General features: G+C 41.1%; 2 protein-coding genes across 11 annotated transcripts in view; one reads left to right on the top strand and one right to left on the bottom strand.

The window, feature by feature from the left end:
• The window catches only part of ESM1 (endothelial cell specific molecule 1), a 41642-nt gene extending 36078 nt beyond the window's left edge, over positions 1-5564 (bottom strand). For 2 of the 10 annotated variants that reach the window (XR_011430373.1, XM_070246267.1), the window contains exon 1: positions 5352-5534. The gene's annotated coding sequence lies outside the window, so the exon portion shown is untranslated. Of the gene's footprint in view, positions 1-5351 lie in introns of all 10 variants that reach the window. The other 8 variants (XR_011430374.1, XM_005604271.4, XM_070246268.1 and 5 more) reach the window with 6 other exon arrangements.
• Positions 4684-13192, top strand: GZMK (granzyme K). The gene is made up of 5 exons (XM_001497014.7): positions 4684-4866; positions 5143-5290; positions 10228-10378; positions 11136-11405; positions 12797-13192. The coding sequence occupies exons 1-5, from the start codon at positions 4803-4805 to the stop codon at positions 12956-12958; spliced, it is 795 nt and encodes a 264-aa protein (XP_001497064.1). The 5' UTR covers positions 4684-4802; the 3' UTR covers positions 12959-13192.
• Positions 13193-16867: the final 3675 nt, after the last annotated feature.

Below are 16867 nucleotides of genomic sequence, written 5' to 3'. Positions count from 1 at the left end.
TTGCAGACAGTGTAAGTGATCTGCCTTGGGTCCAGTGACATCACAGGGACCACCCCATGTGGGACCTTCCCCACCCCTCCCATGACATCTCAACACAGTGAAAATGAGCATCGAAAGCCACCCTGAAGAAGAAAAGAAAAAGAAAAGTTTTCACAAAAGGTCAGCTTGAGGCCTAGGGGAAACGTTGAGATAAGCACAGGGTCCCACCCGGCAGCCAGCTCCAGGAGGACTGGGAAACCCCCACTTGCCAAATTCTCAAGGTGTTTTCCTGTGGTTACTCCTTATGCCACGATCCTGTACTCAACTATTGCACTGCTCATCCACTGCAATTATTTCCTAGTCAACTTGGAGAGGAGCAAAGGAGGAAGAGGTTAAAGGACGATTGTGTTAACTCAGTAATGGTGGGTAGGAAACATATTCATATTTAATAAAGGAAGATAATTAATACGTGAAATATGTTCTGATTAAAAGTTAAGGTGGAGGAAAATAAAAAAAAATTTCCCTGCCTCCCACTCTCATCAGCACTGTCATTCCACCAAGGGGAGGCCACAGAGCAGTTCCCTGAAGGATTTAAATTTAAGTAGCTTAGGAAAAGGCAGTGGGCCATATGCCCCAGCCCAGATTAACTAGTTTCCCTGCATTGAGGGTAAGGCCAAAACCCCAGATCCTAGTCAAGGGGTACTTGGCTTTCCTTTGCCATTGCTCTCAAGCTCATCCATTTTAAGAAATCTCATGAGAGGAATGGCTGAAATCTGAAGTAGGATTTATACTTTCTTGGGACCTTGGGACATAACGTCATCATATAGCACCCCAACAGCACCCCCAACTCCAAAGCTGCCATAGTTTCACCATAATTATTAGCGGATTCATTATCAAATTTGCTAAACCATTACTGGACAGAAATCAAGGTCCAGGGGGTAGTGGGCCACAAAGGAGAAACCCAGGGGGATTCTGCCAAATCCTGATCCCAAGTGCTTGGGGCTCGGGAGGGTGGGACAGTCATGGAAACCTTGGTGTTGCGAAACTTTTTCAAAGGAGGCTAAAGGGAAGAGAAGAGAAGGGCTTGAAACACATCTGCTATGCAGTCGCGTCTACAGAGCCGTGCTCACACCACCTGTGGGGAAGACCAGGTGTGTCTGGGGTTTTTGTTTATTAATTTATTTGGTTTTCGTTTCAGTCCCTTGTGGACTGATACTTCTATACAATACAACACAAATGAATAGAAAAATTAAACTAAATTTAAAAACAAAGGCATAAAAAATACACGCTCTATTTTCTGATTAGACTGAACATGCATTAAATTGCATTTCATTAAATAAAATAAATTAGCATAGAGTCACAAGAAATGACTGTAACAGCTTCTAAACTCTGACTCTTGATTTCTGTCCTCATCTTGCCCCAGATGGGTAACAAACAAGTCACACGCTGGCACAGGTCTGGGAGGTATGCTTCGAGTGACCTGGCTTTAGAGGGCATGGCTAATGAATGTGCCGAAGCAGTGACTGAGCTGGTAAAGAAAAGCAGCCCAATGGAGAGAACGCACGTGGCCTTTGGAGCTTCCAGACAGCTGTTCTATAAGGATCTCCTGAAACACAGGAGGGTCGAGAGAGAGGAAGGATGGAGGAAAACAAAAACCCTATGCTCAAAAACAGCATCTCTAAGAGCAACTAATGAGGACAACTGAGCACAACACAGCAAAGGACCACAAGGCCCTCAACGTGTGAAGCCAGTCCTGTGATGAGCACCGTCTCACACTTGCTCAGACCAGCACAGCTGCTGCAAAAACCATCCAAAGCAAACATGGCTCTCCCCACAGCAGACTCAACAGAACAAAAATCAACACCCAGAAATGAATTAGATCGCCCAGCTCATCATGTTACACAGCCCACTGTTCTCAAATCCAGGATCCTGAATATAATAACAAATGATGCTCTTCACTGGCCCATCGGTCTAAAGCCAAAACCAAATAACTCATTATTATAAACCAGCATGAGTCTCAGAATTTTCCAGGTCAGCTACAAGAAAGATTTATGAGACTGTCCTCTCAATTGAACTAAATCTCACCCGTGTCTAATTGCAGTATATATGGCTGAATCCTTTTCCCCTCGCACAGCCAGTTTGCCTCTTAGAGCAACTCAGCCCCAGGGACTTCTCAAAGAAAGGCAGGCATGTGGTCGGTCAGGTTGCAAGCAACATGGAGCCTGGAGGCAGCACATAAGGGTTTAAGAACTGACTGTACCACTTGCTAGCACGGTAATCTCCAGCAAGTCTTTCCCCACAGAACAAGACTAATGACAGCTGCCACCCTGTAAATACAGCGGAATATGCTTAGCAATTTGTAAAAAGCGATGTGGATGTTAGTCCTTATGACAAAGAAATAAGCAGCTGAGAGATGTGGGGGGGGGAGGGGTTGTTTTTTGTTTTGTTTAAATTTTTAAGAATAGCCAATTTTTTTTAAGGTATGCTTTCTTTGGGTGAGGAAGATTGGCCCTGAGCTAACATCTGTTGTCAATCTTCCTCTTTTCTTTTTTTCTCCCCAAGGTCCCAGTACATAGTCGTATATCCTAATTGTAAGTCCTTCTAGTTCTTCTGTGTGGGATGCCACGATGGCATGGCTTGATGAGCAGTGTGTAGGTCCGTGCCCAGGATCCGAACTGGGGAACCGCCAAAGCAGAGCACACGAACTTAACCACTTGACCATGGGGCTGGCCCCTGAGAGGTGTTTTTAACCATACATCCCTGCCCACCCCACCAGAAATGAAGCTTTGTCTTTTACACAGTTTGTTTCTTCCTCATAGTTCAAATCACTCCCACATGTCACACATTATCTTCCTTATGTTCCCAACATCACTGGGACACAGCAGGGAACTGGCATCATCATATCCACTTCGCAGCTTGGAAAAGCGGCACACAAAGGATCCATCTAAGGCACATCAACAGTGACAAAGATGACTTGAAAACTGACAGGGGCGTTTGGCTGGAACTAACAAGTTTGGTTTATTACATTTGTGGCTTTTCTTAATCCGGCTCCTCCTTGTCTCACCCACAGGCTTCTGTGACAGGAAGTTGCTACTCTGCATTGCTTTTGTTAATTCTGTTTTTTCAATATGCAGGAAAACTTTATTGTTGCTGCATCTCTGTAAAGTGAAAACAGAATATTTCTCAAATTCTGTGCTCCGGCAGTGTGTTTATTAACACAAAAGTTATTTCCGGTCTGGCAAATGATTTGGTCCAAGTCGTATGCTGTGTAAATTTAGGCAAATTACTTAGCCTCTCTGAGCCAATCTTCAGTTGTAACATAAACATAATAGTGGTCCTGCCTTCCTCATGGACCTAAGACATGAAAATATGTAAATAACATGTAAAGAGAATTTTGGAAATAATTTAAGGCACTTTTTTTTTTTTAAAGATTTTATTTTTCCTTTTTCTCCTCAAAGCCCCCCAGTACATAGTTGTATATTCTTCGTTGTGGGTCCTTCTAGTTGTGGCATGTGGAACGCTGCCTCAGCGTGGTTTGATGAGCAGTGCCATGTCCGCGCCCAGGATTTGAACCAACGAAACACTGGGCCGCCTGCAGCGGAGCGCGCGAACTTAACCACTCGGCCACGGGGCCAGCCCCTAATTTAAGGCACTTTTTGTACATTTTTAAATTATAATTATTACATATAATATACAATTTTACTATTATTTATTATTATTCCTGCTGTCTTATGCTAGCAAACAACAATTTGGTAGGAGTCTCTTGAGATCTGCCAAGCATAATAGCTCTGGCTTTCAATTCTCCTTTATAATAAAAATAGAAGATAGGATGCATGTATCTTAGAAAAAAGAAAGTAAGATCTGTTAATTCAAGGTACATTTTGGTGAGTGTTTCTGGAAAATGATTGGGGTTCTGGTGCCTCATTTGCCTATTTGGACTCATTTTATAACATCTGCACTATTGATCAGCACCCAGCACAAACAGAATCCTGTGGGATCTTAAGTCTAATAGCTTTTGTAGTGAAGGAGAAAGTACTGTAGAAAGCCTGGCAACGCATTATCATCTGTTCCCGGGGAGAATGACGAAATGCAATCGTTGATTTTCAAAAGATATTATTATTAAGGTCCTGCATAAACACAAGGTCATTTTCAATTACAAATGAGTAAAAGAGAGACTTGGAATTAAAAATATGTGGCCAATGTTTCCCTTTAATATCATTATGAAATCTCCCAAAAATGTAGCTAAAATTTAACCAAAATGGCCTGACTAGGAATAAGTTTGCTACAAAAATGTGGGCTTCTCTGGATGACGTTCAGGCTTCACCTAAGCCTTACTGTAACGCAACCACGATCTGTGCAAGGTCCCATGTCTCTCTACATCATAATCCTACGTCCAAATGAAAAATAGAGAGAAACTACATATGATAGGCATCATCTTCTGCCAGGAAAAATAGTAAGTATTGCTCTAGAGCAACGAACATCTTTGAACTCTGCCTGCAACTTCATTAAGTTCTTACGGCTTGAGTATTTCTTATTCTTTCATCATGTATAACATGAGTATCCATACAGACATTGAAGACAGCTAACCCCAGAAATGAGTTTTTATTCACACATTCCTCTCCCAAAAAAGTGCTAAAAGCTTAGATCTGAAACTCCCCAAAGTGATATATACCTTTAAACTTAGGTGTGAAAAACCTCACCTCTAGAACACTTGTGGTAAGAAAGTTAAAACTTGCAAGATCAAATCTTAATCCTCAGAATCTTCTTCCCTCTCCAATGCGGTCAGACTATTTCATCTGGGCTTCTTAATCTAAGCTAGTAAAATGACCAACTTTTCTTCTTTTCTTCTATTTTTTCTAACAGCTGGGGCTTATATGACTCCAGAGTGTAAGTATGTCCTATGCCTACCACATACCAGCATTAAATGAATTTCTAGTCATTGCACCGTTATACTATAAATGAAAATGATTTTTCACAACCATACCTATCCCTCTAAACCGTGATGTATTATACAATTGTTAATCGAGAGAGTTATAACTATTAGGGAACCGTAGGGTTTTTGTTTTTAAACTTTGAAAATTATTTAGTGACTGTCGAAAGAAGAATTACACGAAAAAATCTGCTTAGATATTTTATGTTAAATCTTTTGGTTTTCTTTTGTAGGTTTCAGCATGGAGATTATCGGAGGGAGAGAAGTGTCCCCTCATTCCAGGCCGTTCATGGCTTCCATCCAGTACGGCGCCACACACATTTGCGGAGGCGTTCTGATCCACCCGCAGTGGGTGCTGACGGCGGCCCACTGCCACCCTCGGTGAGTACCCACACTTTCCGCGTGTGTGTTTTCCCTCAAGTCGGCTAGAAGAGAAGCTTACCTCTCCAGGGAGAGAATTGGATCTACGGTTTACTTCTGCGATAACTGACCAACTGGTGGAGTTTGTTTACCCTCTCGCACATCCTGTTTTCTGCCCTGAGTTTTCCTTTTCGGGGAGAGCAGGTCTACCTGTCTCAGGCAGGCCGTTAGACAAACTCGAGCCGCCCGTGGAACGCCAGCGCACGCAGCTCGGGTAATAACTGCAGCAGCCGTGGTCCTGACCTTGTGAGGTCATGCTGCTCGTGAGCAGATCAGACCACCTGAGTTTGCATCTCCGTTTCCCAATTTTGCAAATGAGTCATAAGAATAGTAGGACCTGCTTCATGGGGTTTTGAGGATTAAATAGTATCTATTTAAATTTTTTAGTCTGCTTAGCACATAGTAAGTACAAATAAGCTGCAGCTATTATTATATGCATGAGGAGCCCGCTTTGCTGATGGATTTTCAGACCCCTTTCATTAACTCCTCTGCACCACCCACCCCAGCCCAGAGGTCTGGAGGCCCCCAGTTTGGGAATCACAGCTGTAAGGGGCAAAAAGCTTACCAGGTGAAATAACAAATTATAGATGATTTACAGAGAGAGAGAGAGAGAATTATTTTTCTGGACTACTTAGAACAAAAGCTTTCTGAAAACAGACCATAGCCTATCAAAGTCCATTTCAGCCTATAATTCTCTTACTTCTGCTAAAAAAAGTGGAAAACCCTTCTTGCCAAACTGCAGCCATCACAAAAGGAAAAGCAATAGAAAATTAATTTGTTGTTTGTTTGGGTTTTGGGGTTTTGTTTGCATGTTTTCTTCCTTATATTTCTTGCCTGAATAAGCTAAGAAGAGACGGGGCCTTCTTTCCTTACAAACGGTACAGCGCTTCACTTAAGAATCTCTTAACCATAGTGGTTTGCTCTTTCGGCATCAGCTATGTCTAAACGGAACAACTGAATTGACTTGCTTCTCCATGTTTGGGGGGTTTTGTTTGATTGCCCCAGTTTAATGAGACAGTTTGAACACAAATTAGAAATTTTAATGCTTGCACACAGTGAGAATTTGTTTTATTTCTAAATAGCAAGCCACTAATTTCTAATTTAATATGGCTACTTCATTTATATAGGGTTCTTGCTGTCCTCGAAATCACTCTTGCATTCCCATCACTTCTGTCCTTTCCAGGGCACTTGTCCCCTGGGGACCAGCTAGGCAGAGGGAGACCATCAGTCAATGTTCATTCAATTCAAAATATGCACATCTTCGAATATGTGTAGGGTACGCATTCAAATGGACTATAACCTCCCCAGACACAGACCTTGACTTATTATAAATGCTCAACAAATGCTGGGTAGAAAGAAGCAAATTAATTGGAGGATTTTTTTCCCCAAGCCAAAAACACAGTGTGTGAAATCTTTCACAAGCCATAAGGTGCTATCCAAAGGTAATAGTATTATTAAGTTGAATTTTTAATTTTGTCAAGTGAACTTGACTCATTAGGAGTGGATTCCCAAATTGAGAAGTTGGGGAAAAGAGATCTTGGAATTTTTTAAAAAAAAAAAACCTATTGCTAAATATCATTTTAAATGGCTAGAGTTTAAGGAACTCCAGAAAATATAGATCAAATTTCCTCTACAGGACACCTGGGTGTAAAAATATAGGTGAATTGGTACTTGGAAAAATATTAAGCTTTATGAAATCCAAAATATTTGTGAAATAGTTCAATGGTGGCTTCCCACAAATGTGCTCCCAAGTATGCTGTGGGAACAGCTTACTACCCCAGGCCCCTCTCTCAGCAAAATGGTGAAGGAGGCCATATCTGGAGTGCTCGTTTCTCACTACCCATCCACGTGGCTCCTTGCTTAGTCGCTTGGTCCCTTGATTCATTGCCATGCCAATTATAAAAGGAAACTGGTTAAAAAGCTTTTTGTATAATCTTATTTCCAACATTTGAATGCGTCAGAAGGAAAACTCACCAACTCTTGTCCATTGTCTTCTGGTGACCCCTCCAATACCTTCCCTCACTGAGTGCTTCTCCTCCTCTCACCTGCCTTGTTGGTGAGTGGATGGAACCCGCACAGCCCCTTCCACATGGCCTCGCTCCATCTCACATCACTCAAGGCTCCCAGAGGAGAAGGGTTAAAAACTCAGGCCTTGGATTCAAACCACTGAGTTTGTATCCCGCTTGCATTTGCATCCTGGAGCCTCTGCTTAATATTTGTGGGACTTTCTCAAGTTTGTTCATTTACCTGAGCCTCAAATTCCTTATCTGCAAAATGGAGATAATCATAACATCTCCGTGTTGGGGCTATTGTGAGGGAAAATATGCAAAATGCTTAGCACAAAACCTGGCACACCACAATAACTAATAAATATCATCTAATGTTGTTAATTATTATCTATACCTTGCATGGTAATCACTGAGGAACAAATCTGATGATCCAGTCATGTTGATCGGGTAGGACTGTGACAGCCCTCTCTGACAGCCAGGGCATTTCCTCCTCTCTTAGGCAAAAGAGACCTCCAAGAAAGGGGACCCTGCCTTCACGGTGAGACCTGGAGGAGGGGGTCTAAGCAGAAACGCTGCTCAGTGTCACCGCAGACTGGCAGAGGAAATAAGAGGCTTGAAGAGGCTTGGCGTGGGGCTTATGGAGGTGATGCGGAAAGAACACTGGACTTGGAGTCACAAAAGTTGCTTTGGGTCCTGATTCCCATACTTACGATGTGCATCACCTTTAGCCAGTCAAAGAACCCTTTCACTAGTAAGGACCACACAGCCAGTCGGCTTTAACAACGCTGAGAAGAGTTCTTATTAAGCGCAATAGAGACCATGTTTATGGGTGTCGTGAGCAGACAATGGAAAGACTTACTGTCAGCAATACTTTGCTTCTGCTCTGAATGTAGTTCTGATCCAGGTAAGTCCAGGAGGGGACTCAGAAAGCTGCGTTTTAAACAAAGACCCCTAGATGATTCTGAATCAGGTGGTCCAAAGACCACCCATGGAGAAACACTATGCTGTACAAATGAAAGACACTGGTATTATTACTTCTCCTCTGTGTGAATTCAGACCTGGCTTTAGCTAAGGAGGTGGGATCCTAGAACTCAGTTAATTCCAGGTATCCTGTGGGCAGAACAATTGACCTTTGAAGTACAGATTACGGTTGAAGTGTATCCAGAAATGGAAAGTTCAGAAAGCATTTGTGGTCTGCTTATGTTGTTTTTGGTATTAACTTGTCCCAGTGGAGACAAAATAACAAAAACATTTCAAAGGCATTAACTAATCGAGGAAATTGGTAAAAGATGAAGGGAAGTGAGAAATGTTCCACACCCCACATTTGTACCTTGCAGCCCTCCTTGTTAGTTATCTATGCGTGTATTCTTCTTTCCTAGTAGAGCAGTAGTCCTGGGGATTTTATATCATCCTTCCCCTCCAAAGCTTTGGGTTTAGTGAATATGTTGAATTTGAGTTTGAATCAATCCTAGGAAACCTGATCCACGTCCTTTGAGAAATTTCATCCCCTGATTTTGCAATAGACAATCTTTTCAACAAATAAAGCTGGAATTCCCAAAATAAATTCTTTTGGTTGAAACCTAAAAGTGGTAATTCCCAGCAGTCAGAGCCCTGCCATATGCAAACCTGCCCCACCGTAGTCATGTACTCATTCCCCAAACCTGAAACAAGCTTTTCTTCCTTTTTCTGTGCTCTTTTTAACTTTTTTTAATCTTTATTAATATATTATTAATATTAACATATGAGTATGTGTGTTTTTATTGTAATATGCCTTAACCTTTTTCAAGTGACAATGAAATAGTTATACATAAACAAATAAATACAATTCTTTTTATAAACTTCTTTGTTCCAAAAATGGATTTGAAGTGGCTTCCTAAAGACACACATTAACATGGGACATTTTTATAGTATGCAAATGGATCTAAGGTGGTGTTAAGATCTCAAAAGAATCATTTCTAGTTTCATAACTAGATGTAAATGTAATTTTATTCAACATACAGTAAAATCAGATCAATTGTGGCGCTGTTGAAACAGTGGTACTAGAACTATACACAACCAGGGATTTTTTTTTTAATGTTTCCTTATCTAACTCACAGTTTATATCCAGTGAGTTTCCACAATGGAATATCACTGGCTACTAACCCTGAAGTGTCTTCATTTCAAATTAGCAATGATTTTTCACCTTGGGGAAAGTTTTGCTTTCCTATCTAAATCATCTTTCTAATTGAAAGGGCAGAACATATGAGCGTGTTTGACAGCCATGAAATGGACCTTACTTCTTCATTTGCCCTGAGATGAGGTCTAGACATACTGGATTAGCAAGCGCAGGATTGAGTCGCTACCTTTTAGCTATTAAAACAGTTAACATTGGGAAGATGAAAAAGTTCTGGAGATTGATGGTGGTGATGGATGAACAACAATGTAAATGTATTTAATGCCACAGAAATGTACATTTAAAAATGGTTAAAATTGTAAATTTTACATTACATATATTTTATCTCAATTAAAAAAAAAAAAAGCCTTAACAATGGTGGGTATAAATCTTAATCCACAAACTCAAGAAATATGATTTCCTTTATTTTTACATAACAACACAATTTTCTAAACTTGATCTCAGTCAATTAGGATTTCACTCCTTTTTTCCCACAGTAGGGCACAAGTTCTGATATTCTTTGGCAATGCTTGGGAATTGGAGTGGGAGGGGTTTGAGAGTGGGTCATTTGGTCCTTGGTATCATCCACTTAAACCTCTGTCACTCTGCCTAATCCTAGACAAGTTACTTTGGAGATGGTCCCTGTTCCTCTACGTATATGACCTTCTCCACCATTTCTGCTCTCACTGGGAGATTTGGGAATCACTCTGTTGCTTCTATTCTCTTTGCTTTTTTAGGTTTGTCCAAAGCCAGTCTGCCACAGTGGTTTTAGGAGCACACTCTCTCTCGAAGAATGAGGCCTCCAAAAAAACGTTTAGGATCAAAGACTTTATACCGTTCCCAAGATTTACGTCAGATCCTGAATCAAATGATATTATGCTGGTTAAGGTATGCAGCACTGCCTTGCTTCAATTTCTCCAACATTCTTCTAAGCATAGATCAGTTGTTAAATCTTCTATACAATAACATTTTATCACTCTCCCCATGTTTGAAGTGACTGTGACATATACTGTAGGGGCCCATTTTACTCCATATACTGCCTTGAAAGAAATAAGAATTTATTACAAAGCCATCAGAGCTGTGTTTATACAAGGAAAAGCAACTCTGATGCTCGCATATGTGGGAGGGGAACATCCCAAAAGACCCAAGGATTCACACTGAAAGAATTTCCCAAAAGCTTTTATCGTTAGCAAGTGAAAAATATGTCATTTATACAACAGCGCCAACCAAGTGACTTCAAGGACACAGAATTGAGTTACAACTTAGTCTAGACCACACTTAGTCTAGTCCAAACTTAGTCTAGACCATGCTCAAGGGTCCTATCCAGCAGGAAACAGCCCAGCCCTCGAAGTCATGACCTGTGGATGTTATTCCACAGAAAACCATCCAATGCAGAGCAAAGGCCAGTTTGCTTGAGACTGGGCAAAATTCCTGCTCTGCTTAAGCTCCCTTCCCAAGCATCGATGGGAATGGAGAGCATGTTCAGAAAAGCAACAACCGCAAATGCAGCTGTGAGCTACCACCAAAGTAGATTCAAGAAAAGGGACGCCCTCCTAGAACAGAGGGACCACACATACATCGCTCAGGCTCATAGCAGAATACTATGGGGGACACATGATAACTTATTCTCTTTTTAATCTGTCAGCTTCACAGGGCTGCAAAACTCGACAAGCATATCCAGCTGCTCTACCCAAGATTCAAAAATGATATTAGAGCTGGAACAAAATGCCACGTTACTGGCTGGGGAGCCACCAACCCAGAAGATTCAGACCCCTCTGATACCCTGCAGGAAGTTACTGTTAGTGTCATAAGTCGAAAACTTTGCAACAGCCGAAGTTATCACAACCACCACCCTATTATAACTAAAGACATGATTTGCGCAGGAGACACCAAAGGCCAGAAGGATGCCTGCCCGGTAAGAGCATATCACTAAACAGGCCTCTCAGAATGCTGTGCTACAGTCAAGGCTCCATCTGCTCACTAGCACAGAGGAGGCGAGGCATGAGGAACACAAAATCACCATTCTCAAAATTTACTTTCCATTCCTGCATGGCATTCTCTATTCTTTTTCATCCACCGGTGTGAAGAGTCATAAGAACTTCCCTAACACATAATAAGCACTCATTAAATATTTGTTAATCAAGATAATAGAATATATAAGATAACTTTTATAGGCTTCCTCTGAGGGATGTTACTGTCCTTAGAAAGCCTACCGACTCTGAGGTCACTAGTGGTGATTAGAAGATAACTTCTCTGAAAAAAGACCCACCATTTAAATTAATCAAGAGACAGGTCTTATAAGACTCAAATGCAAAAAGCTCAAATGTATAGTATCTGCTTCTTAAATAGTGTTGACTGACTGACTAAAAGGAATAACAATCATACTTTTCAAAATCTTTTGTTTCCTGAGTGAGTAAAAAAAATAGATGTTCAGGTTTATAGGTGACAAATAGGTAGCAAAGATGGATTAATAATTTTTGAAAAATTAGAATACAACATTCACATATTACTATATTAAGCATTGTTGAGGAGAAGGTATGATTTCAAAGATCATGTGCATCTGCAATGCCCCAAGATCATCGTTCCCCACGCCTCTGTTTTCCTGACCGACCAGAGCACAAAGTACTGTAGTGTGCCGTGAGAGCGGCAGCGGAGGCGAAGGCTGCTCTTCAGATTTGGAAGCCATCTCTTCCTCTGAAAGCCCGGGCCTCTGTCACCCTGTCACTTTCCTCGACAGAATTTTGGTTACACATTTCATTGTCAGAGTGAGTCCTCAAGAATCAGTTCACTGAGTAAATATTTGCTAAGTGTTGTGTACGTACAGAGCACTGTGTTCAATCACATGAGGATACAAACACAGGAAAAAATAACCGAGCAGACAGCGTCCATGCCACTAAGACATTGACTAGAATACATTGCTCTTTTCTTTCAGTCTCAATAGCAACTTAATTTCAGATCCATGAGCACCAAAATGAAATTCATAGTTTAAAAAATTTATTTTATTTCAGTGGGTTGTTTCAAATTTTATGTCTACTTGTTCCTTAATAAATAAAGTTCAATGGTCACTGATTACCAAAGGATACATATATCCATAGTCCTAGACATGGACGGAGAGACAGACAGACAGACAGACAGACAGAACCGTGGTCCTGGATAGAGACAGAGACACAGAACCTACACTGAGTAAAGGACTGTTTCAGGGACTCTTCAAGGACTCAGACAATAATGCTTTGAGTAATCAATAGTTGGTGGTAGAAAAAGTTCAGCAGCTTCTTACCAGGTATCTGCCCCTTTTCTTCTTTCTAGGGTGACTCAGGTGGCCCCTTGGTCTGCAAAGGTGCCTTATATGCCCTGGTCTCTGGAGGTGGTAAATGTGGTGTTGCCAAGAAACCTGGAGTCTACAGCCTATTAACCCATAAATACCAGGCTTGGATCAAAAATAATCTTGATCCATCTCATAGAAACTAAAACTACAAATGATTTTCTTGGATCTACCAGTTGCTTGTTTCTGTTTTTCATAACATATTCTACGGGTCAACTTGATCTTCAGGTGTAGTTGGATGTAGTTAAAGTGGAGCACGGTAATGGGCCCCTCCTGCCCCGTTAGGACTAACTTTGTTAAGGAATCAAGTTTTTTTTTTCACATATATTGCTGATGTATTTCTACTATGCTGATTTCACTGAATAAAATTTATAAAACTATCTGTCTATTGTGGAAATAGGATTCATCAAATTAAATATCCTGCCCACTCTACCCACACTCCCACAAAGGGCAAAAAAGTGATTAAACAAGACAGTTATGGCACCACCTTCAACCAGGTTTATCTTGTGATTTCTGCTAGAACATCCTAAGCCGTACTTTTAAAATAAGAAACAGTACATTAAAGCACCCCAACTCAAGAAAGAATTATCAAGGTTTATACAAATATTTAGGATAGTACTTATTATTTATTTATGTCACACTTTGTTCCAAATAGAATTTAATGCAAGGTACAAAAATACCTGCAATAAAACAAAGTATATAATTAAAAACAATTTTTCCTCAAAAAATTTAAAAAATACCATATGATTCAGCAACTCCACTTCTGAGTATTTATCCAAAGAGAACAAAATCACTAACTCAAAAGATATATGCACCCCCATGTTCATTGCAACACTATTTACAATAGCCAAGATATGGAAACCACTTAAGTGTTCATCAATGGATGATGGAAAAAGAAATTATGGTGTATATGTATACAATAGAATATTATGCAGCCATAAAAAAGAATGAAATCTTGCCATTTACAACAACAATGAATGGGCCTCAATGGCATAATGCTAAGTGAAAAAAGTTAGAGAAAAGCAAATACTGTATGATCTCTTTCATACACAGAATCTTTAAAAGAAGAAGAAGAAGAAGAAAACCAAGCTTATAGATACACAGACAGACTTGTGGTTGCCAGAGGCTGAGCACGAGGGGTGGGGGAAATTGGTGAAGGAGGTCAAAGGGTTAAAAAAAGTAAAGTAATAAGATAAATCAATAATTTGGTGACGAAATTGAGGCAAGGGATAAATGAGAGTAAGAAAGAGAAGACAAAGACAGGGATGTTATTAATACCCGAAGTTCCATAATTTTCTTCTTATACTTTTGCTAGAAGGAGACGTATTTGCGTCTATGCTTCATGTGAGTCAATGCAAAAAGATAAACACAATCAGTTATATGAATTACAGTATCCAGGAAATAAATTAAACTATTTTCCCAAAAGCAGAACCACTGATCCTGAAACTGAGACCAGAGAAAACTTTCTTCCATGATCCTCTTAGGAAGGACACTGTGTCATAATCACCATGTCCTTACCAACTGCATCAGGATCGCCAGAGAAGATTGTTTACAATACACATTACCCTGACTCCTTGCCCAGAAATTCAGATTGAATAGGCTTGAGGTGGGCCTTGAAATCTGCATCATTTAAAAGCAATTCAGTTGATTCTGATAAATGGGCAAATCTGAAAGCCATTGATAATGAACATCCTTAATCACATCTTAGAAAAAAGAACAATAAGCAGTGACATCAGGATCATGGCAGAGTGAGTTGTTCCCTTTGTCTCTCCCCTCTAAATTACAACCAGTAGGACATCCATTTACCAAAAAAAGACTCTCTGCACTGCACACCAGAATACCTGAGAGATCCACACATCTATGCATCTGAAGGTGGGTGGACTGGACCTCTGGGAGGCAGTGGAAATAGGGGAGCATCCTCCTCTCCCTCCCCCAGTGGTGGTGATCAAAAATGCAGATACCCCAGCAGGGGTGGTGGTGCCCTGACCTGAGGTTTCAAAAAGCACACCAGAGCCAGAGACCAGAGGCTACAGGAGCAACAGCTGCACTCACAGCTCAGCCCCTACCCCTCCCCTAGCAGTGACAGGTAGCACCTGGGACCTGAGTCTTCAGAAGCCACAACAGAACCCATGCCCCAGCCCCCAGTGGCAGCACCCTCTGACACTGGCTTTACCAACAGCGGGAGCTGCATACAAGACCCCAGGACCCCACAGTGACAGTGATACATGTGAACCCAGTGCCCCTGCAGCAGTGCTGCCAGTGCCCCCAGATAACCTGGGAGCAACAGCACAGGTGGTGCATGGAGCAGCAGCACCTGAGCACATGGAGAACCTAGAGAGTGCCAGTGGGGGAACACAAGACCCAGGTGAACCCAGAAGCACCAAAGGTACCGGCAGCCTGGTGATCCTGGTGATGCTGGTGGCAACACCCATGACTGCAAGGACATCATAAGCAGCAAGGCACCAGCAACCTCAGAGGCACAAGCAGCACCAGGAGGGCATGGGTGATGCCTCCGTCAGAGGCAGTGGAGGGTGGAAAATGCAGGCTCTCAAATGCAACCAGAAGCAGCTCAGAATCAAAGTAACCAAAGTAACCAAAGCAACCAAACCAAAAAAGAAAGGTGTTTGCTACAACAAACACAACAGCAGAGGAACAATTCATCAAGCACCATTGCAAACTACTGTAACACAGTAGCACAGAAAGAAAATGACAACTCTCCAGAAACCAAAATGGAAGTCACCGAAGACTGTAATCTAACTGACAGAGAATTCAAAATAGCTGTCATGAAGCAATTCAACAAGTTACAAGAAAACTCAGGAAGACAGTTCAATGAGCTCAAGCATTAAATTAATGAAGAGGAGTACTTCACCTAAGAGACGGAAACTCTATAAAAAAAAAAAAAAAGAAATTCTGCAGATAAAGAACACAATTAATGATATGAAAAATGAAGTAGAAAGCCCTGGAAATAGAGCAGACCATATGGAAGAGAGAATTAGTGAAGTCGAAGACAGAAATCTAGAAAAAATGATTCAGGTGGAAGAGGAGAGACAACTAAGATTTTTAAAAATGGAGAAATTCTACAAGAAATAGCCCACTCAATTAGTAGAAGCAACATAAGGATAATGGGAATCCTAGAAGGAGAAGAGAGGGAGAAAGGAGCAGAGAACTTATGTGAAGAAATAATAGCTGAACCAGCCCTGATGGCTTAGCAGTTAAAGTTTGGTGCTCTCACCACTTTGGTGGCCCAGGTTCAGTTCCTGGTCATGGAATCACACCACTCGTCTATCAGTAGCCATGTTGTGGCAGTGGCTTACATAGAATAACTAGAAGGACTTACAACTATGATATACAGTCATGCACTTGGGGTTTGAGGAGGAAAAAAAGAAGAAAAAAAGAAAATTGGCAACAGTTGTTAGCTCAGAGCAAATCTTTCTCTGCAAAAAAAAAAAAGAAAGAAAGAAATAAAGAAAAGTTAAAGAAAAAAGAAAAGCTGAGAACTTCCCAAACCTAGGGATGGAACAGGATTTACAAGTACATGGAGCTAATAGAATTCCTAATTATCTCAATTAAAAAATGGCATTCTCCAAGGCACATTATATTAAAACTGTCAAAAGTCAGTGACAAAGAAAGAATATTAAGAGCAGCCAGAGAGGAAAATAAAAAGGAACTCCTATCAGCATATTTCTCAGCAGAAGCACTACAGACTAGGAGAGAATGGAATGATATATTCAAAATATTAAAAGACAAAAACTATCAGCCAAGAATACTCTGTCCAGCAAAGTTATCCTTCAGATATGAAGGAGAAATGAAAGCTTCCCCAGACAAACAAAAGCTGAGGGAGTTCATTGCAACTAGACCTACCTTAGAAGAAATGTTGAAAGGAGCCCTCATACCGGAAACAAAAAAGCAAAGGCATACAAAGCTTTGAGAAAGGTGACAAATAGGCAGGCAGAATCCAAATATTGGGGGCCAGCCCAGTGGCATAGTGGTTAAGTTCACACACTTTGCTTTGGTGGCCCGGGGTTCTCAGGTTCAGATCCTGGGTGCAGACCTAC

This window comes from Equus caballus, chromosome 21 (genome assembly GCF_041296265.1).
Source record: "Equus caballus isolate H_3958 breed thoroughbred chromosome 21, TB-T2T, whole genome shotgun sequence".
Taxonomy (NCBI): Eukaryota; Metazoa; Chordata; class Mammalia; order Perissodactyla; family Equidae; genus Equus; species Equus caballus.
Note: the sequence above shows the minus strand (reverse complement) of the source record. Positions and strands in the feature narration are given on the sequence as shown.